Source organism: Phodopus roborovskii, unplaced genomic scaffold, assembly GCF_943737965.1.
Source record: "Phodopus roborovskii unplaced genomic scaffold, PHOROB, whole genome shotgun sequence".
NCBI lineage: Eukaryota > Metazoa > Chordata > Mammalia > Rodentia > Cricetidae > Phodopus > Phodopus roborovskii.
The window spans coordinates 35,855,207-35,878,526 of NW_026126511.1; the positions used below are offsets into that span (position 1 = coordinate 35,855,207).

Sequence of the window (23,320 nt, forward strand, 5' to 3'; positions counted from 1 at the left end):
AGAATTAAAAAGTAGCAGAAAAATGAGAAAAGTTGAAGAGTGAAGAGTCAAATGACTAAGATCAGGAATGAGAGAAATCTTGAGACATCTTGAGAAAGAGATAAGATTATGATGGAAGTATGAACCCAGAGGAAATGGGCCTAAAAATATATGAACTAAAAATTCCCTTCAAGAAGAAATAAAAATAAAATACTAGAAAGAAAAGGCGGGCATGGCAGCGCATGCCTTGGGAGGCATTGGCAGGCGGATCTGTGTAAGTCCCAGGACAGTGGTCTACATAGAACGGCCAGGACTACATAGAGAGACCCTGTCTCAAGAAACCAGAAAAGAAAAGAACAACTGTGTGTCTTCCCAGATTTATCTTGCATATAGAAAATCCCAAGAGATATATACATGTGCACATTCACATACATGCACACGAGTGAGCCAGACCACTTTGAGTATGCTAACATTGCTGAGTAAAGGAACAATATGCAAAAGTCACACTTTCATCATCATATTTCTAACGCTGCGGCTGAGCAATCCAACCATGGAATTACCAATAAAGTTCTACTTGAAATTGCATCAAAAATGGCAAAACACTTAAGAATGAATTTAACCCAGGAAGCAAAACACTGGAAACTAAAAACTGTAGAATTGCTGAATGGTGAGAAAGTATCACTGATATTCCTTTTCATGTTATCCTCTCCGTAACTCTCTATTATTTACAGCATTTTACAAATAGTAAAATGCTTTACATTTCTAAGTGACATCCTTTGTGTTTTGGCTACTGAGTGGTCACAGGCTTCGGTGGCAAGATGTCGGGGACAAGGCCAGGCTCTGAGTGGACTGGATTTGTCTCTTTCTTTTAACATGTGATGTATTTCTATCAGGTTTAAGAGCAGGACTTGCTGCCTCGATTGCTGGGAGTTCCATCATCAACAAAATGTTGCTGGCAAACATTGACCCTTTTGGTGCAACACCGTTTATTGACCCAGATCTTGATTCACTGTAAGAAACCCTTTTGTAGTTATTTGACTTCAATTTTCTTCTTGTCTGTTTTGTTCAAACCCTGACATTTTGGGTGTGTCCCAAGTGTATGGTTCCAGCTGCAAAAAGCGTGGTGAGCATGCTCAGAAGTTGATAATGACGAGCTCTGTGGTCTGTCCCTGAGGCAGGTCCCTTTCTCCCCTGCTGTTCAGCAGCCACTCTCTGGTGCAGAGCTGCTTGCCTCTCCCTGGAGGTTTGTTTACCTTAGTGCTGGTTTGCACCTGTATCTACGTCATCCCCTGCCGCCTTTGTCTCAGTCTGCTGACCTTGCCGTCTTTCCATATACTGCTGCATGGTTTCCTTGTTTTTCTACTTCTAACCTACATCAACCTCATCTCTTTAGATTCCCTAAAAACACTTCTGGCAGCGTGAGATATACTTTTGTTTTCATTTTAAAATTTGCTTTGGGGGGTGTGTGTGTGTGTGTGTGTGTGTGTGTGTGTGTGTGTGTGTGTGTGTGTGTGTCCCCATCCACATGTGTACATGTGTGGAGGTCAGAGTTTGAAATTGAGAGTCTTCCTCCACCGTTTCCCCTCTGTATGTTGAGGCAGGGTCTCTCATGTGTACCCAGAGCTGGCCTGCCAGTTTGGCTAGTCTGGACTACATAGGCAGATTGCTAGCAGCCCTGTCTCCTTCTCCTGTGTGCCGATTGCAGGCTGGCTGTCTTGACCACCTTGCATTTAGCTGGCTGCTAGCCATCTGGACTCTTCATACTGTTGTACCACAAATGCTTTACCAACTGAGCTATCTCCCCAGCTCAAAAATTCTTTTTTGTTTTAAATCTCATTTTTGTGTTGCTGTTTCTCAAGAACAGCATTTATTATGTTATTTTTTTTGAAAATACTTTTTCCTCTCCTTTTGTTCTTTTTTTTTTTTTTTTTTTTTTTTTGTGAGACAGGATTTCTCTGTACTGTAGCCCTGGCTATCCTGGAGCTCACGCTGTAAACCAGGATGGCCTTGAATTCAGAGGTCCACCTGCCTCTGCCTGCAAGTGCTGGGATTAAAGGTGTGTGCCACCGCCAGGCCTTTTTTTTTTTTTTTTTTTGTTACATATCATGAGATGTATCTGGAAGTCAGAGGACAACTTGCAGGCATCACTTCCTTCCTTCCATGGTATGGGTGGGTCCCAGCGAGTGAACTCAGGTCATCAAGTTGGGGGACAAGCACTTTTACCTGTGGTGGAAGGGAAGAACAAATCATGGGAACTGTCTTCTGATCCCCACACATACACTACGGCACGTGTGAAACACCCACCCACCCATCCCGTCAAAAGTAGTAATTATAAAAATAAAAAAGCAAGGATTAACAATATTTATAATGCGTTGAATTCAGAAGGTTTTCCTTGCTGTCTACTTTTAAGGGTTGAGTGAAGAGACTTTCTCGTGATTAAGAAAGAGGGCTGTTGTCACTTGACTTCGAAGCCCTACAGTCATTGGCCTGTGTGTCAGCTCTGTGTGTGCCGGTCAGATTGCTTGCGGCTGTCAAGTTAAATAGAAAGCATAACAAATGACTGTCTCTGCATTGCTTGCTTGTGCACTGTGCTCGCACACATGGCAGATATGTGGGGAATGACTTCTGCTTCCCAGTCCTCTGGGAAGAATGGACGTTTAAGTGGTGTCAAGTCCAACTGTGTAAATAAACTGAACGTGTTGTAATGAATCTGAAATTAACTCTTGTGTCCTTTCCCTTGTGATCATAGAGATGGATACTCAGAAAAATGTGTCATGAACAATTACTTTGGGATTGGATTAGATGCAAAAATTTCATTAGAATTTAATAATAAGAGAGAAGAACATCCTGAAAAATGCAGGTAATTTCAGTGATGGCGATAATGTTGTTACGCGGAGGCAATCTTACTTTAATTTCATTTATTATCTCTTTTGCTTTAAGGAGTAAATAAATAACGTTTCCTGAGATTGCACCATATTTATTTTTTAGAAGCAGAACTAAAAACTTGATGTGGTATGGAGTCCTTGGGACCCGGGAGTTATTACAGCGATCATACAAGAATCTGGAACAAAGGGTTCAACTTGAGGTGAGTGAATCTTGAGGCAAAGACATTCCAGTTTATCCTACATATATATAATTGGTAGAGCTAAGTTAACCTAATTTCTTCCTAATGAGTGATTAAATGTATTCTGAAGATAGTGTCAGCCCTGTGTATTTCTACCCTGTGTTTCCAGCGGGCCCTGCCTTTAGCTCTCCCTCATTCCTGAAGCTGAGGCCACCAACATGGCCTTGCAAGTACTTGCAAGTACTTTTGTAGGTCAGGGTCTTTAATAGTGGACTTCTTTACTCAAATGTCCCAGTCCTACAATGCCCAGTGTTCTACACAGTTCTTGAAAGCAGTACTTGCACTGCATACATTTTAATTTAAATTTATATTTCTTTTGATCCAGTTTTTTCTAACAACCCAGTTAAAGATGGGATTTTGACAGTCTTTTCTAATTTAAGTAGAAACTTAGACAACAAAAGTTATTTAATTTCTTGCAGTAGCAGGAAAATGATGGCTGGGAATCCTTGGAATCTGTATCAATTACTGTAAACTTCATTTCTTCCATCCTTCATCCAGGGCATATACTTTATATTTCATTTCCTTTTACAATGAGAACTTTTTTTTTTTTTTATTTAAAGCATACCACTAATACAGAGAAAAATTATGACTCTCAAGGCCTAAATGCTTTGGTACATAAACTAAACTGAGTTTTGTTGTCTTGGCCTTGCTTAACATTGGGCGTAAGCTAAACAGGTGATTCAGTCACTGCCAACTAATTGTCATAAAGAAAGGCCCATTGGTCCTTTCTACTCTAAAAAATATCACCAGGCAATTAGCTGCTTTGATTCATGGTTGCTTATAAAATTAAAACAGAGACAACTAGGTAAGTGGCTACAAAATCAGGAAGGCTTACCTTTTGCAGAGGCTCTCTGTCCTCCACAGTCCCACCCCATTCTGTTCTATTGGTTTGTATGTGTTTCTTCATTTTGCCTAAGAGCTGTTGTTGTTAGCCTTATTACATAAAACAGTAGCTGACACTGCCTTGAGGCGGGGATGCATAGCAAAATTGATAATCTGCTAAGGAAAGATGCTCCTCAGTTTATGATGAGCGACATTTGCAGCATGGCTCCAGGGACAGACCTGATTGGGGCCCAAAGGAATGAAGAAATGACAGAAAGACAGATTCATGGACAGAGGTCTGATGGTCGGGTGGTCCGGGCTCTCAGCAGGAAAACTTCAGCACTTCAGGAGCTCAGCAGCATATAGAGCCAAACAGGGAGGTGGGGTTATTACATGATGATAAACAAGGAGTCAGGATTTATGGTAAACATCTGGACCAGGAGACAGGGTCAGCTAACCTAGTGTCTTCAGGCCATAAACTTCCAGCCCTCAGAAAGCTATGGCAGACATTTTCTGTACATACTGTCTACACAAGCACTTGGTCCCCTGAGGAAGGCCATGCCTTCTGAGCCTTTACCATCCCTCTGAGCCTTCGGTTACGGGGTCCTTGACATGGTGGTACCTGTGTCAACAGTGCACATTAACTCAGGATTTCACTCACCCAGGCCTTCCTTCGCTCTCTACAGGCGAGTCTGATCACAAATCAGTAGCGGGAAGGGATGGCCCAGAAATTCATTTAGAACCAGGTCACATGTCTGTAACTCCGGCTGTTCTGGTATGGAGACAGGGCAGTTTCCCACTCTCAGGTCTTGAGTTTCAAGCTAGCCTTGGCTACATAGAGTAACCCCTTTCTTAAACACACACACGCACACGCACACACCAACAACAACTACAAAGCCATTTAAGACGTCTAACCTTCTAAACAAGTTATGAAGGGCTTGCCAACCTCACGCATGCTCTGAATGCTTACTTGGCCCATGGTTGATGCCCTGTTCCTAAGGCTGCTGTGTAATGATGTTGACTATTTCATGGAAGTTTACAGAGTGCTATATGAAAAGTAAAAAACAGAACTACTTGTCAGCCTCTGAGGCTAAACGGTCTTCGTTCCTGGAAGTGGTCTTTGTTGCTGGTCCAGATAAGACATCTTACCTAGAGGCTTTTCCTTTCCAATGAAAGCCAAATATTTATGCCTGCTAACTTGTCTAACTTGCCCTTTATCTCTGAAAGCCCTAAGCGTGCTTATCGTGACATGGGCTTTCCCACTCTTTAAAAAGACTCTTCCCATCCTCTCCTCCGGTCACAGATTTCCCTGTTTTTCCAGAATGTAAGACATTTTCAGACTACCCTTAATTTATCAAATCCATTCTGCCAATGTTTCCTCATGAACTCTATGGAGTAGAGATTGTGAACGTAACACTGGGGTTTGTATTCAGCGCACATGTGTGAAATTCAGCAGTGTGTGGGGGAATGTATATTTTTAGTGGATGCAAATAAGCTACATTCATTTGTAAAACCTTTCCACACCTCTCTAGATTCTTAAAATAGTTTATGTGTCTAGGTGTTGTGCCTATGTTGGGAGTTGTGTGCACGAGCAAGTGTGTGTGTGTGTGTGTGTGTGTGTGTGTGTGTGTGTGTGTGTGTTTCGAACGAGGGCCTGTGGAAACCAGAAGAGGGTGTTGGATTCCCTGGAACTGAAGTTACAAATGTTTGTTAGCCCCCATGTGGGTGCTAAGAGTTGAACCTGAATTCTCTGGAAGCAGCCAGTGCTCTTAAAGGCTAAGCCAACTCTAGCCCCTACCCTCTCCTGATTAAAAAATCAAACAAACAAAACAAAAAAAAACTTTTTTTTTTTTTTTTACACAACTGTAATCCTGTACTTGTGGGACTGCCTGAAGCAGGAGGATTGCTGCAAATTCCAGACTAGTTTGGGCTACAGAGTGAGACCCTGTTTTAAAAATACAAAACAAGACAAAAAGGCGTCTTTTACATTTACAAAACTAGCATTTTAAAATAGCTTCTGAATGTAGTCATGTGACTTTAAATAGCACTTTCTCAAGGAAAGATAGCTAGTTTTTCTAACACATTCTATGTTCTACTAAATGATTGATACTAATTTTCTTTCCATCTCTACATTGAGTGCTAGCTAAGTGCCAAGGTATGTTCCTGACTGTTAGGAGTGGTACAGATCTTTGAATGAGAAATAAGCTCACCGTTTAATGGTTGGCACTGTAGTCTCATGGTAAAGAAAATGATGGTAAGAAATCCATGTGATGGTGATGGCTACATGGCTAAAGAGGAAAGCTCAGTTGCTTACTTTGTAAAAAACTGGTTCATACTGTTTCATTTGTTTTAAAGATTAGTAATACTTTTGGTGGGACATTAAAATGTTGTTTTTGATGAGTATGTCTTAATGTAAGAATTATTAAATTGGAGACACAAAATCTGTTTTACATATGGTATCTTCAGACACTTTTCTTTTGCAATGAAGGCTTAACCTCATCAAATGTTCACATAGAAAAAACCTTATATTGCTGGGCGATGGTGGCGCATGCCTTTAATCCCAGCACTTGGGAGGCAGAGACAGGTGAATCTATATAAGTTCAAGGCCAGCCTGGTCTACAGAGTGAGTGCCAGGACAGGCTCCAAAGCTACACAGAAAAACCCTGTCTCGAAAAACCAAAGGGGAATAAAAAAAAATAAAAAAAGAAAAAACCTTATATGGCTCTGTTTAAATACTTAACATGATCATCAGGAATGTTTTAAAATAATTTGAAATATCGACACATAAAATGTACATATTTATGGACACCATTGTTTTGGTGCATTATATATAGTATAATTCTCAAACATAATTGTCTCTTCAGACATTCCATTCCTTAACTACCTGTGCCTATCTCAGTATCTTAAGTTTTATTTAAGAATGAATAAATAGAATTTTAAAAAAAACAAAAACGTTAAATTAAAATACATTTGAGAAATAACATGAAAATGCCAGTTTTTCATCTACTCAGTAATTACTATGTGTAATTACCGTAACAGTCATAACCCCATTTCCCATCTAAGTGGTAATTTAATTTTCATTTAGTTGAATTAGAAGGTGGGAGTTTACAGAGCTCCTCAATATGCATTGTTTTTACTTGCCTTTGCATCTCGCTACATAAACAACACAGCTTTGATTAAAATTTTGATTGAGAGAGAGAATCTGTGCAAGTGTACCAGGTGTGCATGGGGAGGTCAGAGGACAACTTGAGGGATACCTTCTTTTTTATCTATGTGAGTTCCAGGCATTGAACTCAGGTTATCAGGGTTGGTGGTGGCAAGAGCCTTCGCCCACCCAACCATCTCATTAGCCCTCTCTCAGATTTCAGTTTAGATGTTGCTGGTTAGCTACCAAACCCAAGCTAGTACCAAGTTGTGAGAGGTTCTGAGTGAGATGGGGGGATCAGAGCTTACTTGTACAGGACCTGCATTCAACAGGGTGCCTAAAACACACAAAGAGATGGCTCTGCAATACAGGCTAGAACAGCAGTTCTCAGCCTGTGCTTTGCGACTCTTTGGGTATCGAAGAACCCTTGCACGAGGGTCACCAACGCCACTGTAAAACACAGGTATTTATATTACAATTCATAACAGTAGTGAAATTACAGTTATGAAGTAGCAATGAAATAATTTTATGGTTGGGGGTCATCACAGTATGAGGGCTGTATTAAAGGGTTGATACATTAGGAAGACTGAGGACCACTGGGCTAGAATTTTATAACTGATCTGAAGGAGATTCAAGAAAAGTACTGCCTGCTCTGGGAGAAAAGATGGAGGGATGCGTATTTTTAATTCAATCTTTGTAAAAATGTCTTCTCTATTTATACTTTTCCACCCTTGGCTTTTTTTGAGACAGGGTTCCTCTGTGTAATCACTGTGGCTGTTCTGGAACTCTCTCTGTAGACTAGGCTGGCCTCCAACTCATAGAGACCTGCCTGCCTCTGCTCCCTAGTGTTGGGAGGTAAAAGTGTGTGCCGCTTCTCACTACTGTCCAGCTTTTTTTTTTTTTTTTTTTTTTTTTTTTTTGTGATTTATATATTTTAAAACATGTAATTAAGAAAAAAGTAAGATGTTGGCCTTTGTAACATTTAGGAGTTTATCTACAGGAAAGCTAGCACTGTGGACACATTACACTGCATTGGACCCTTTGTAATGTGGAAGAATGTGGAATGTGGATGAGTGTGTTTACAAGAAAGCAAGCACCGTGGACACATTCCTGTCCCAGTAACTCTCAAGTAATAGTCCTGCTGTTTTTGTCTAACCTTATTTTTGAGATAGAACCTCATTGTAACCGGGGTTGCCCTTGAACTCATTGTGTAGATGAGGAGGTCCATGATCCCCTCTGCCCTTCCTATGTCCACTCCAAAGCGCTGAGATTGATTATAGGTGTTCTAATCTCCAATCTTTTGACCTTGCAGTGTGATGGGCAGTATATTCCTCTACCGAGCTTACAAGGCATAGCGGTGTTGAACATCCCTAGCTATGCAGGAGGCACCAACTTCTGGGGTGGGACCAAAGAGGATGATGTAAGTAGCATAATGGGGTTGGAGTTTATTTCCTCTGTGGGAGTAAAATTACCAGAATGTCTAACTTTTTAAAATGTGCTTCGTGATACTAATTTCATGTCAGTGTTTACCTGACAAATGTTTTACAATGTTTGGAAGGTGAGATGGAATAGCATCTTATGTCAACATCCTTGCTCATGAATACGCTCTTAAGTTTTCTCCAGGCGTCTGGCATTTTAAAGGTGTCCACCACCATACCCGGCAAGGTGTGGAGCTATTTCTGTTTCCTTTGTGTATTTCCTTGTATTATGAAAGAGAAAGACAGTCATGTTTGTGTGGTGCAAATACAGTTGCTCTAAAATGAATGAAAAAGAGCACAATTACTGAAGTGGGCAGACCACAGAAAGATGTGGAAGAATCTTCCGCCAATTTCAGTTTAAATGAACATCCAAGCTATAATGCTCATGGTGTGGATCGATTCTGGCTCTATTGAAGTATAACAACAGACTCACCCATCCTTCCTGCCAACATGTCAGTCACCATTCAGGTATTCTGAAGGTGTGAAATCAGTGAGAGGAAGGTAAAGTCGACTCTCCTCAACACCCATAGGCACTCAGAACAGCTCCATAGTCAATATTAACACCCACATGATTCCTCTCCTCTGCTCTGCTCTCTGCTCTCCTCTCCTTCTCTCCCCACCCCTCCCTCTCCCTCCCCTTCCCCTCCCCTGTCCGCCCCCTCCCTTTCCTGTGTGTTTCTGTGCATGTGCTGGAACAGCAGGCGTGCACCAGGAATCAGTACTAAGGTCCCTGCGCATACTGGTTGACCCCAGTAACACTGAGCTACATCCTCAAGCCATAACTTCTTCATGTTAGCCTTGAAAAACTGGTGACAAAGTTTCCACAGTTGCTAATAGAGGAACAACTTGAATCCAGATGGTCTGATAACAGAAAGCAGAAGAAATGGTCAGTTTCAGTAAGTTTGGGGGCTCACATTTCCAGTACAAGTTTAATTATGATATCCTTTTAGTGTGAATATGGCATAATTAACTGTAATATACTAAGTGAGAAAGTAACCAGGGCAGAGTGACAGTGACTAAACTCAGTTCTTGGAATCAGTTTTGTGAGCGTGCACTTAACATAAAAGCAGAGTACTCCTGGGCAAGTTTTGCCCTCTAAGGTTTTCTGATTCCATATTCACAAAAGCCCTAAGAAGTTGTTATGTTAAGACAGAAGGCACAGGGTTGGAGAGATGACTCAGCGGTGAGGAGCACTCATTGCTCCTGCAGAGGACCTGGCTCAGTCGCCAGCACCCAGCACGAGCTCACAAGCACTGTAACTGGAGTTTCTGGGTACATGTGCCAGTTTGTTCTTTTGCTGTGGTAAACTGCACTACCAACAGCAACTTGGAGAGGAAATGTTTATTTGGCCTAATCACAGTTGACCATGGCGGGAAATAAGGGCAGGGACTCAGTGCAGGAACTGGAACAGAGACCTTATGGAATATGCTGCTTACTGACTTGTCTGTCTGTGGCTTGCTCAGTCTGCTTTCTTATGCAACCCAGGACTACCTACCTACTCAGGGCTGGTACTGACCACAGTGGGCTCTGCTCTCCCACACCAATCAGTCATCAAGAAAACGCCTGATAGACATGCCTACAAGCCAGTCTGATGGAGACGATTTTTCCATTGAGCTTCTCTCCGGTGGCCAGGGGTGGGGGTGGATGGGTGGAGGGTGGGGCTGTGTCAGATTGATAAAAACTAACACACTTTTTTGGTCTTTTTGTGCACATGCATTCACTTGCACATAATGACATTCAGAAGACCCACGTGCCTATAATTGAAAAATGAAAATCTTTAAAAAAGATGACATCACAAATGTATATAGCTTAGAATACCTTAACAGAATGTCCTTAAAACATGCCAAGTGCACAGGATCACGGTTTCCATGTTCATCACTGTCAACTTTGGGTCCTTGTAGATTTCCAAAAATTATGTCATCTTATCAAAATGTCTACCAATTATATGTGAAGTATTTAACACACTCATATCAAGATGAAATTTTTAGAAATGTGTTGGTTCAGAGAGTGCTGGATGAGATGACTGAAAATCGTGTGGATGTTGAAACCCTTTTGAAAGTATGTTTATTTGGTGATTACTTTCTGATTTTACCTCTTCGCTGTCTGCTTTTAGGTTTTCGGTGTCTGTATGGCCCAGTTTGGGGGCTTGGTGCTCTATTCCACCGAAACTATGGGTGGAAATGAGCGCAATCAATTTTCCCTTTCAGATATTTGCTGCACCATCATTTGATGACAAGATCCTGGAAGTTGTTGCCGTATTTGACAGTGTGCAGATGGCCATGTCAAGGGTCATTAAGCTGCAGCATCACCGGATAGCACAGGTTGGTGTCCCAGATCACAGCTCACTATATTTCTTGGGTCATGGAGCATAGAAGGAAGCTGTCTCCGATGACTGCTGCCCTGATATGCTTCCGTAAAGTATTGCCTTTCTGTCATGTCGCTGCCGCCGTGTCGTTGCAGTGGTAAAGCATACGTTCTATCCCACAGAGACTCTCAGGCTGACCTGTATTCTCAAGTAACATACTGGCTTTATTTCAGTGCCGCACAGTGAAGATCACGATATTTGGTGATGAGGGAGTCCCCGTGCAGGTGGATGGCGAAGCGTGGGTTCAGCCTCCGGGCATCATCAAAATTGTGCACAAGAACAGAGCTCAGATGCTAACAAGAGACAGGGTACGTAACAGTCTTGGAATTTTCATCTTTCACCATGTGCATCTTGGGGCAGGTTTTGTGCATGAGTGTGCAGCGCCCAGCCCACACACGTCCGGAAAAGGGTACTGCATCTGTCTCCCTGCAGCTGGAGTTGCAGGTGACTGTGAGCCAGCTGATGTGAGTGCTGGCTGGGTCCTCTCAGGAGTTGTACATGTGTGCCCTTAACCATTGGGCCATCCCTCTGTCCTCCAAATACTCTTCCAGAATTTATCAGATTCTTTTTTAAAGTGGGGAATTAAAAAAAAAAAAGAAAAAGAAAAAGAAAACATTGAAAGGAATTTAAATTATTTCTTAAATATGCCATTTAGCACATTTGTAGCATTTAGCTCATTATAGTTTTAAGTATGAGCAATGGTTTATTCAGTTTTATTTTAAATTAAATACTCAATCTTTTTACAGTTTTTAGACATACCGAGCAATTAGGCAGAAAATGCATAGAACTCTAATTCTATTCCTATATATTTCTTTCCATCCACCTCTAGCACACATAAATTCTCATTGTTGATTATTTTCTACTAGTGGTGCAGTTTTTACAATTGGTAATCTAATAATATATTGTTAACTGCCAGACATGGTGGCACCCACCTTTAATTCCAACATTTGGTAGGCTGAGACAGGTTGATCTCTGTTAGTCCAAGCCAGCCTGGTCTATAAATTCAGTTCTAGGCCAGCCAGAGCTATACAGTGAGACTGTCTCAAACACACACACACACACACACACTCTCTCTCTCTCTCTCTCTCTCTCTCTCTCTCTCTCTCTCTCTCTCTCTCTCTCTCTCTTTCAAACATATCCTCTCTCTCTCCTAAATGGCATTGCTCTTCCCGTTGTTTCCTGCCTCCCACATGTTCTTCTCACCCTTACTCCTGGCAGCCAGTGATCTTTCTGCCATCTCCATAGTGAGATATTCCCCAAAAGAAGTATTTTAATTAAGGCCAGTTCACAGTATTCATACTACCTAGAAATAAAGTAACGCAGAATGAAATTTTGATTGCGCACTAATTGAGTAATTAAAGATTGAAGCATGAGTGCTGTTTGTTAATATCAGTGTGTTCCAGGCTTTTTTAAGGCCACCAACCAGCTCTGAAATCATGACACGGAGACTTATTATTAATTATGAATGCTCGGCTTTATCATATGCATGTTCTACTGCTCTTATAACTTAACCTGTTTCTCATCATCTACATTTTGCCTCGGGGCTTTTTACCTCTCTCTCTCTCTCTCTCTCTCTCTCTCTCTCTCTCTCTCTCTCTCTCTCTGTATGTTCTAGTCTGTGTCTGACTGCTACCTGGCTTCTAGCCCTGGGCATGTCTCTCTCTCTCTCCCACATTCTCTTCTCTTCTTTACCCTCTAGGTGTCTCCTCCTACTTATTCTCTCCGCCTGCCAGTTCTACCCATCCCTTTCCTGCCTTGCTATTGGCTGTTCGGCTTTCTATTAGACCAATCAGGTGCCTTAGTCAGGCAAGGTGAAACAAATGTAACACATCTTTACATCATTAACAAAGGCAACTGGAACAAATATAGCACACCTTCACATAGTTAAAATAATTTTCTGCAGCATAAACAAATATAACTCATCTTTGCCAGTTAGAATAATATTCCACATCAGCAGTGTAAACATCTTCACTGGTCATATTACTCTCTCTTTGATGTGATACATTGAAAAAAATTGAAAAATCCCTTTCACCAATTTAATGAGTTCTTAGAGTATAGTAGAGTATAGTAAATCACTCCAAGTTTCAGACTCTTTCATGTAATACCTAGCTATCGTATATCTAATCTGCATTGTATGTTAATATGTTTTAGTTAACTTATAGTCATATCTATATTTGTATATATACATGAATATACACATACATGCATCAATATTTGTATAAACACACAGATATACACATGAATACATACATATTTATACACAAATATATGTAATACATGAATGTATATGCATACATCCATATCTGTATACCCACACACATATATTCACAGATACAGACATATGGTTAATTAGTTATGCCAGTCCCCGAGCTCTAACTTAACCATCCCTTGCAATCCTGGCTTTAAATAGGCCTTTGAAAGCACTCTGAAGTCTTGGGAAGACAAGCAGAAGTGTGACTCTGGTAAGCCAATTCTTCGGACCAACCTGTACATCCATCCCGCCACAGACCTGGCAACAGAAGAGTTGTCGCAGATGCGGCTCTGCTCCCAGGCAGCAGAGGAACTCATTACTAGGTAAAGTGCTTCTGCTGGAGTTTTGGCTGGGGGAACTCTGATCCTAGCCAGTTGTGTTTTCTTCTTTGAGGTCGTTTTTGTTGCTTAGGGTATTGATAAGGGATGTGTTAGTGTATTTCGTTAGTTGCCTCCCATGTGTCTCAGCCATGTTTCATCCTCTTTATCAGGTCTTCCACACATGCCCTCTGTAATCTCTATCTTGCACAGCTTGGAAAACTATGATGAATCTGCCCTGCCACACGATGCACTTTTCATTAGCATTTCTGTATACCTGCTTTCGTGTTGCCCTATAATTGCTCACTGTGGATGAGATGCTGGTAGAAGTTTGAACATGAACCATGTTCCCATGAAAGGTCACAAAAAACAGAATAGACAGTTGTAGGATCGCTTCTGGCAATACACACCAAAGATGTAGAGACCACACGTAAGTTATCTTCCTAGACAGAAAGGGAAGAGATCTCTTTAAAAATGAGCTTGATGAATGTGAAACACATAAAAATTTGGCCAGGAAGTGGTGGTACATGCCATTAATTCCAGCACTTGGGAGGCAGGAGCAGGTGGATCTCTGTGAGGTTGAGGCTAGCCTGATCTTCATAGTGAATATCAGGACAGCCAGGGCTACACGGAAACGCTGTCTTGAAAAATAAAAGAAAAAAACAGAAGTTATAAAAATCACTGCAGCAGCACAATTCAGAGTTGAAGAGAGGCTGTGACTAGATCCTTGACCCTCACTTCCGAGTGAGAGTGACAAATCCCCCGCCTGCCACTTATTGGCTCTGTACGCATACTCAGTCTCCGTGAGCCTCCATGCATTCATCTGCATCATCATCATAGGCTGCTAACATTAAATTCTATAACATGTATAAAACATCATGTAGGTGATAAATGTGGTAATTATCCCCTGGTGTGTCGCATTGGCAGTCTCTACACTGGGGTGTAATTGATACAGCATTGGCTTAGTATGTGCAAGGCCCTGGTTTCAACCCAGCACCTTAGTAACCAGCAAGCAAGTGGATGTGTGGCAGACTTGGAAGCCACGTTGTGTTTGTGGCCTTTCTCACTTTTTAGCACTGTTGTCTCCAGGCAAGGGAGACTTTCCTAAAGCTGGTCTTCAGCCATGCCTCGAATTGTTCATTTTGCCTCATTGTTCCTTTTAGGATTTGTGATGCAGCCACAATTCACTGTCTCCTGGAGCAGGAACTGGCTCATGCAGTAAATGCATGCTCTCACGCCCTGAACAAAGCCAACCCACGCTTCCCGGAGGTGAGATTTAATGGTAAATTCTCTTTCCACAGATTCCTTTGGTATTTCAACTACTGCACAGTATTGTAGAGACCCGACCCTCCCTTCTGAAAGATGGTAGTGTCTTTTTGTTGCTGCGATTAAAAATGGTAACCCAAAGCACTTTGAGAAGAAACGAGTTTATTTGGCTTACATGTGTCCTTCGCAGCCCATCATGAAGTTAGTAACTCCGGCAGGAACCTGGAGGCAGGAACCAAACTAGAAACCATGGAGGAACACTGCCTACTGGCCTGCCTCTCGGGCGGGTTCACCTTTAGCTGCTTTATATCTCTGAGGACCACCTCCCACCAGCTGGCACTGTCTACAGTGGGCTGGACCTTCCCCATCAAGCATTGACCAAGAAAATGCTCCACAGACCAGCATTTTCACATTGGAGGTTTACTCTTCTCAATACTTTAGCTTGTGTCAGGTTGACAAAGAACCAGCACAGGTTCTTCATGAGTTTTACAAGAAGCTTATAGTAAATGTGTGACCACAGTTTTGTCTGCCTTTTTAATGCATATTTTCTTACAATTTCTGCTCTTAAATTTTCTGCATTTCCTTCTATTTCACTTTTAATCACTTGCCACCTTGACATTTCCTATCAAGTCTTCCTACTGTTTCCTTCCTTCTTTCATTCCTTCTTTCCTTTCTTCCTTTCTTCCTTCCTTCCTTCCTTCTTTCCTTCCTTCCTTCCTTCCTCCTTTTGGGGTAGAGGGCAGCCACAGAACACATGTGGAGACCAGAAGACAGCTTTCAAGAGCTGGTTCTCTCTCCACCATGCGGGATCTGGGGACTGGACTCGGTGGGCAGGCTGGGTAGCAAGCACCTTTACCTGCTGAATCATCTCACAGGCTAGCATCTTCCATCTTTTGTCGGCTTTCTTCTTCCTTCTTCCTCTTCCTTTACCCTCTCCCCTGGATCCCAAACAAAGGGCAATCCTAGAAATGACCACATGTGCTTCGTTGGAGAGGTTCAATCATTTCTCAGTTGTGTTCTAGTGCCAAACTTCACTTACTGCTGAGCTGTAAGTTGATGCTTTGGTAGTTTAATGTTGGTGCTGATAATGGAGTGGTCAGTGTAGCTCGTGGAATGTGAACCACTATACAATGGAATAGTCTAGGGAAAGCTGATACCATTTTTTTTTTAATTATTCAATTGAAACAACCCAAGCTAATGTTCATCTAAATTCTATTGCTGGTGACTAAAATTCAAAAGTCAATGTATTTGAAACTACCAAGTGAAAATAGTACTGCATTGAACCCTTGAAACAACATACGGGTGGCCTGACTCTGCTTTCTCTGAACAATAGAAAATCTGTGTATGACCTTTGGTTCACCCACAGTCTGACTGTAATTGTCTGCTGGGGACATTAATGTTAAAGTCACTTAACACATTCTTAGATGATTTTACTTACATTTTATGTGTATGTATTATAGATTATATATATTTATTTTATTTTAGTGTATGAGTGTTTGCCTGAATGTATGCCCATGCACCATTTGTATATAGTACCCTTGGAAGCCATATAAGGGCATCAGATCACCTGGGACTGGAGTTACAGATGATTGTGAGCTGCATGTCACGTGGAAAATTGAACCTGGGTCCTTTGGAAGCGCAGCCAGTGCCCTTAACTACTGAGCTACCTTTTTAGCCTTAACATATATTTTATATATTGCATAAAGTGAAAGATATTCAAGAATCATGAGATAGCACTATTACTGCAACACATAATTTGCTGAATAACTGGACAGGCAGAGATAAGTTGCGTCAAGTAGAATTTTAACCAGATACCATCAGTATGTGAGCTCACCACAAGGGCAACAGAAAGCGCTGACATGGTGATAATGGTAAAATCCCTTCTGCCGTTCATTTCACCAAGTTATGATTGATCTACACTTCCCTCAACTGAGAAGGACACTATTTTTTTGAGTACATGAATATACTTTTTTTAAAAAATATTTATTTTATTTTTAATTCTGTATGTGTGTCTATGTGTTTGTGTGTCTGTGCTGGGGTGTATGCAGGTGACTGCAGGGACCGCAGGAGGCCAGAAGAGGGCCTTAGATTCCATGGAGCTAGAGTTAATAGGCAGTTGAGAGCTGTCTGCCATGATGCTAGGAACCGAACTCAGGTCCTACATGAACAGCGATGCTCTAACTAATGAGCCCTCTCCCCACCCCGACATTTTGATAGTTTAATTTGTACATGTATTTTATGTATTCATGACCTATTTAACCTTTTCTTAATTTTGTTCAATGTTTCCTGGCTCCACAGTTTATCCTCAGGATTTTTCAAATTTCCACAAATCTACAAAAGTGTGCATAACTGGACCCTCCACACACAGACCACTGTTCAAACCCATGATATGCAAAGATCATCAGTATAATTAGATAATATCTTCCTTCAAGACATCAGTTTCTTTTATTTAACCTTTGTGGAAATACATATATTTTAGTTCCAGCATGTATGTTCTTGTGGGTAGGAAATGTATACATTTTAGGCCATTCTTTCAATTTTGTGATTTATTAGTTAACAAATAACCATACTAACAAACGTGTGCGAAAAAATTTGAATTTGTTGTAGAATTTTGGTATTTTTTTTAACAGTCACATAATGAGAATAAAATTTGCAGAGTTTATTGGTGATGGGATCATAATTTAATATGAAAATAAGTGTCTTTGTTACTCTTTTCTAGAGTCTTACGAGAGACACTGCCACTGAAATAGCCATCAACGTCAAGGCGCTGCATAATGAAACGGAGTCCTTGCTAGTTGGCAGGGTTCCTTTGGTAAGGAAAAAAAATGGCTTGCTGGCTATTGGAGTTTGCTTCTTTGCCTGCGATCCCCTATAACCCAAAGCAAATTAGAGAGGAGAAAGGGATTGTTCTGTCCTACAACTCCCAGGTCATAATCCATCATTGAGCAAAGTCAGGGCAGGATCCTGGAGGCAGGAGAAATGAAACAGAGACCACAGAGGAACATGGTTAGCTTCCATGCTCAGTTCAATTTCATTTCTCTTACAACCCAGAGCCTTCTGTCTGAGGACAGTACTGCTCACTGTGGCCTAGGCCCTCCTTCATTAATTAGACATGACCACAGGCCATGTGACTCTAGGTTTGTGTGAAGCTAACTGTGACAGTTGTGCAGATGGCAGAATAAGAATCTCAGCCTTGCTTCATTAGCCAGTGTGTACTGAGCACATCTCTGGCCTCCATCCTTGACCTCCCTTTTGGCCAAACCTTTGCCTTCATAAAGCAAGACTAAGCTTTAGAGCTGTGGTTTAGGCTGTCATGTTCCCATGCTACTTCTCTCTCCCTGGTATGCTTTGAGAGATCTGAGGTGTATAAGGCATAATAGACATCCCTCAGCTATTTGTATGTGCACAAATTTAGGAGAAATCACAGTTTCATTCTCCCAGTAAATGTTGGGAATATGACTGGTTATGGTCTTCCAGATTTGCTCTATAAGCTTTGTGTTTTAAAGACTGCTTCTGTTTTAACTCAGTTTGGCCCTAGAAATCAAGTATAAGAAAATGTGTATCTGACTGAAGCCCACAGGCCTGGGGCATAAATATAGACCAGCCCTTTCTGTGAAAAACACCTGAATGGTTTTTGAATATCCTAACATTGAATCTGTCACCACCATGTTTGAATGATCTCAAAGCATTTCTTCTCCTAGTAGTTTCATTTATTTGGGCAAATATAAACCTACATAAAATTATGGAAGTCATGAACGTCACAGTACTTGGAGTGGTGGATTGGAGAATTGGACTTCCTGCTGGGTTGTGACTGTGGTCCACAAGATGCCACCACTAGAGCCTCATTTCCGCTTAAGAAACCCAGAGGCTTCTGCTAGGACCAGCACTGTTCACCACCTCCTGGGGAACTGAAACACAGTTTCCCAGACCACAGGGTGGCTGTCACCCACCACCCCTGCTATTATAGAGCTAGGAGGAAGAAGCATTGCTTACTTGTTGATAAGATTGGTGAAGGCCCCTTCTTGGCTATTGTTGACACTACTTTTATTAATCAGGATCTTCTATTGTTTTTTCCAAAATAAACCCATCAGAAATCATGTGGGCTGTGATTAAATGGGAGTGCTTTTGTATATCACTTGAAAGACTTGTAAGGTCATTTATGACAAGAGATAGAAGCATAATTTTGTCCTTTACACCAAAAATGCCTCCTTTGTGCTAATGTGTTCTATTTAGTGATTATATTTTGTCAAAATATAACAACATGCCCCCCTACTTCTAACACTCTGTGATCCTCAGATATGGATGTTTGGTTTGAAATATATCCCAGTAATTTTTACCTAAACTCTTAGCAATAATGTTATGACAATAAGGAGTTTACTATATTTGAGAAAAACTAAAGTTTATTTTTCATTTTACTTCCAGAACAAATGTGCAAAACCATCTAATCACTTTCCTTATACTAAAAGGAAAATGGTAAATGTCATACAGTAGAGTGGAAAAATCTCATTATTTTATTAACTACTGGGAAATACTTTCTGTATCATGGAAAATCAACTGCAAAAGAGATGCTTATTATAAACCATAAAGATAATCTCAGAGCTTTCCTTTCTGATATTCTGCAAGCACCTGTGTAGGTACTGTGGAGTTTTAAATGGTCTATAAAGGTATCTGTTAGCTGAAAAAGCCCTCAGAAAATGTTCTAGTCACATTGTGCTGTTTCTAACACAGAAGAAACTAAGGTGCCTAAAGTCAGTTACCCTTCCTAACTTTGCATAGTTTGTAACCAGGGGAGGACTCCAGTGTCATCAACTGCCTTCTAATTCTGTGCATTGTAATATCTGCCTTAAGTTATTGTGAATAACAAATGATAATTATATTCTCTTTAAACTATCTACATCATATCATATATATAATATCATACCCAACATGTCCAATTACTGATGAGAATGTATAGTTACTAATGGAATGAGAAGAGGAGGGTGTCACCGAGTTCTTGGTTTTCTGTCCACTTGAGTCAATATGTCCTTTCAAAGGAGTCTCTATCCCCTCAACAGCTATTAGCCAGATTATTAGCTCTGCTTTTTGCTCTGTCCTGATTTTTGTAATAGTTCTTCATCCCAAAATCTTTCTGAGGTTCATTTTTCCCTTAAACGTGCTCTTTTGATTTTTCCGGATTATGTTTTGTGATGTGATTTATATATGACAAGTATTTGAGGTTTGAAGAACTGTTATTTGTTCATGGAACAAAGTCTATAAGTCAGAAGACTTTTGACCCAAATTTGACAGTTTCCAGATAATGTGCTTGGAAGCCGTGAAGGAGGAGGAAGTTACAATGGGGGGAGGGTTAGGGTATCACGTCCCAGAAAGTCCAAAAGCAGAACTTTTAGAGGGGAAAGTACTCAGCTCCAGTAAGCGTGTTAACTTTGGGATCAGGGGCTGGAACAAAAGCCACCAGCTTATTATCAGATGCTCGAAATGGCCAGGTTGTTGTATGAAGTTGGATGCTGAGTCTCACTTTGTTTCCATGTCTCCCCCTGCCGGTGACTAGCAGTTGGAGTCTCCCCACGAAGAGCGGGTGTCCAGCGCCTTGCACTCTGTGGAGGTGGAGCTGCAGAAGTTGACGGAGATCCCCTGGCTTTATTACATCCTCCGCCCCAATGAGGACGAGGTACGCAAAACTCAGCCCATTGACACGTGTAACCGGTGAGCCTGTAGAGTTCACGCTTACTTTTGAAGAAGAGACACTTCAGAGAGATGAGTTTTGAAGACCACAGGCGTTTAGTGGAGCAGTACATGCTGCACATTCAGAGCACATTTGTGCTCGGTGCTTTTATGTCAACACAAGAAAGTTGCTTGGGAAAAGGATACCTCGATTGTGAAAATGCCCCCATCAGGTTGGGTTGTAGAGAAGCCTATAGGGCAGTTTCCTGATTAGTGATTGATGGGAGAGGGCCCAGCCCATTGTGAGTGTGCCATCCCTGGGTTGGTGGTCCTGGGTTCTGTAAGAAAGCAGGCTGAGTAGGCCATGATGAACAAGCCAGTAAGCAGCACTCCTCCATGGCCTCTGCATCAGCTCCTGCCTCCAGGTTCCTGCCCTGTTCCTGTCCTGACTTCCCTCAGCGATGGACTATGATGTGGAAGTGTAAGCGGAAATATAAACCCTTTCCTTCCCAGGTTACTTTCAGTCATGGTGTCTTATCACAGCAAGAGTAAACCCTAGTTAGGACACCATTCCCATTTTATCCCCATGGGTAGAGTGGGAGTTTATTCCCATAACCTCCTAAAACAGTGATTTTTTTTTTTCTTGTTTTAAACAGGAACCTCCTATGGATTGCACCAAAAGAAATAGCAAAAGCACAGTCTTTCGTATCGTGCCAAAGTTTAAAAAGGAAAAGGCTCAGAAACAGAAAACAAGTTCACAGCCTGGTAGGTAGATTGATTGTGGTGGGAGCGTGTGTGGGGGAGGGAGACTTACTGAAAAAGTGTCAGTGGGGGATGGGAAGAATATGCTGGAACTAGGTAGTGGTGAGCATTTCTCAGTACTGTAAATATACTGAATGCCACTGAATTGTACACTTTGAAATGGTCCATTGAACTGTGCAAGTTGTATCATACCCAGCATGTCCAGTTCCTGATGAGACTGTGTAGTTACAAATGGAAGAAGATGAGGTGGTCACCAAGTTCTTTATGTTCTGTCCGGCTGAGTCGGTCAGTGTGTCCATCTTCTCAGCAGCTGCTTCAGACATCAGTGTGTAACTTCGTTTTCTTCTCACAGTTTAAATTCCAGATCACTCTGATAAGAGGAACACAGACATTTTCTTTTACTCAGCTTCCTAAATATATTCTTTCACTGATGTTACAAATCCTCTTTTTACTGGTTTTAAGGACAGCAATCACCCCTTGGTAACACTGGTACCCATCCTTTCTGTAACCTGCTGCTTTCCTGGTTTCTTTCCCCCAGAGTTTAACTCGATGCCTTCTGTACTTTGGGAGTTCTGTGCCTAGATCTGCCTTTTGTAAAGAAATCACTTTATAAATTCTTAGAAGAATTTCATTAATTCTTGTGAGTTAGCCTGGTGGCCTTTATAAAAAGTAATATACAACCTTACATCTACAGGAATAGCTATTGAGGTATGTTTAAAAACCAAACACAGGAAAAAAAAAAAAAAAAAAAAAAAAAAAAGAGAGAAGAAAAAAAGGTAGGGTTTTATTATGCTAACTTATGTTGAATAACAGGTTTGAAAGAATGGTTATCCATACTGAAAAGTAGTATAACCCAGCTAGTCTTGGATAGCGGTCTGAACAGTTTTTACGTTAAAATGATCTGTAGTCATTTATTGTTGGAATTGTCAATAGCAGTAAAGTCCGATGAAGGCAAGACCCAAGCAGAAAAATGTGTAAAACATAGTAGTCCAGATCAGATTCTAATCTTAATTAACATTTGTAGCTGACTTGTAACTAAACCTTTTCATCCATGGTCTTAAGCCAAGGCATCAGAGCACATGGTTTTTGTGTTATCAATTTTAATGGTGCGGAATTAGTGCCCTGATGCACATTATGTGTTCTGAATGAGAAGCTGGACCACAGCTGGAGGTGTGGATGCAGGAGGTGTGGCACACATCCTTGTATAGTCATGTCCTCCTCGCATCCTTTGGCAGTCCATAACCTGCATGGGGCGGGGAGGGGGCCCCCTGAAGCACCCGCTGCCTTCCTTCCCCTGCCCTTTGCTAGCGCTGCTGCTGCTGTCTGTCTTGCTTTTTCTATGGCTGACCTTTGCTTTGTAATGCATCACGCATGTAGAAATTAAGGGGGTTTTGCTCTTAACTTTGGTAGTTCAGAATTGGGGCACAGAGGAAGTTGCTGCTTGGCTGGATCTGCTCAATTTGGGAGAGTACAAAGAAATCTTCATCCGTCATGACATCAGAGGGGCTGAACTTTTGCATCTGGAAAGACGAGACCTTAAGGTATTTTTTTTTTTTTTTTTTTTGCTTCTTTTAGTTTTGCAATATTTCTTGCAACACAGAATCTTTGCTCCTGTGTGTCCTCTGTCACATGCTTTCAGCTTAGCTTGTGTTATGCAAATGTCCAGTCATCTCACACATTCATTGTTGGTGGTCTGACTTCCTTGCATGCTTTTCCAGTGAGAGTGTCTGCAGGATTTTTCTCTGACTCTTGGCTGAAGCACAGCATGTCCCTAATACTTCACTCTATGTCCCTTGGTGTGGCTGTTACTGTCCTCACACTTCCAAGTGGGTCATGTTTTGCATCTGCATGGATAGTGATGGAAAGGACTAAAATTGAATTATGTAAAATATCAATAAGAAAGTCTTTCTGTTATATGAAAGTATATACGAGACAGTGGTGATAATTCAGAGCCCCACAATTTTGTTGTGTTTCTAAACTGGACTTTAGAGATCACATGAGTAACCAGACCGGTAAAACCAAAACTTCCTTTCCGTGACACATTGTTGATGTCTTAATAATCCCAAAAATAAACATTATTTTCTTAGTAAATGTAGTTAAAAATTTGCATAGCTGTTTTCTCAGTCATGCATGCCAAAGCAGAAAAACCA

The 23,320-nt window shown here is 41.3% G+C and overlaps 1 protein-coding gene across 4 annotated transcripts in view; it reads left to right on the top strand.

The window, feature by feature from the left end:
- The window catches only part of Dgkh (diacylglycerol kinase eta), a 153,440-nt gene that overhangs the window by 125,026 nt on the left and 5,094 nt on the right, over positions 1-23,320 (top strand). Inside the window, exons 19-31 of one of the 4 annotated variants that reach the window (XM_051195338.1) lie at positions 873-990; positions 2,729-2,839; positions 2,968-3,064; positions 8,383-8,490; positions 10,756-10,869; positions 11,087-11,221; positions 13,324-13,487; positions 14,645-14,750; positions 17,467-17,559; positions 19,170-19,220; positions 20,296-20,415; positions 21,065-21,173; positions 22,581-22,711. In XM_051195338.1, coding sequence (XP_051051295.1) covers positions 873-990; positions 2,729-2,839; positions 2,968-3,064; positions 8,383-8,490; positions 10,756-10,869; positions 11,087-11,221; positions 13,324-13,487; positions 14,645-14,750; positions 17,467-17,559; positions 19,170-19,220; positions 20,296-20,415; positions 21,065-21,173; positions 22,581-22,711 — 1,457 coding nt within the window. The remainder of the gene's footprint in view (positions 1-872; positions 991-2,728; positions 2,840-2,967; positions 3,065-8,382; positions 8,491-10,755; positions 10,870-11,086; positions 11,222-13,323; positions 13,488-14,644; positions 14,751-17,466; positions 17,560-19,169; positions 19,221-20,295; positions 20,416-21,064; positions 21,174-22,580; positions 22,712-23,320) is intronic. The other 3 variants (XM_051195339.1, XM_051195341.1, XM_051195342.1) reach the window with 3 other exon arrangements.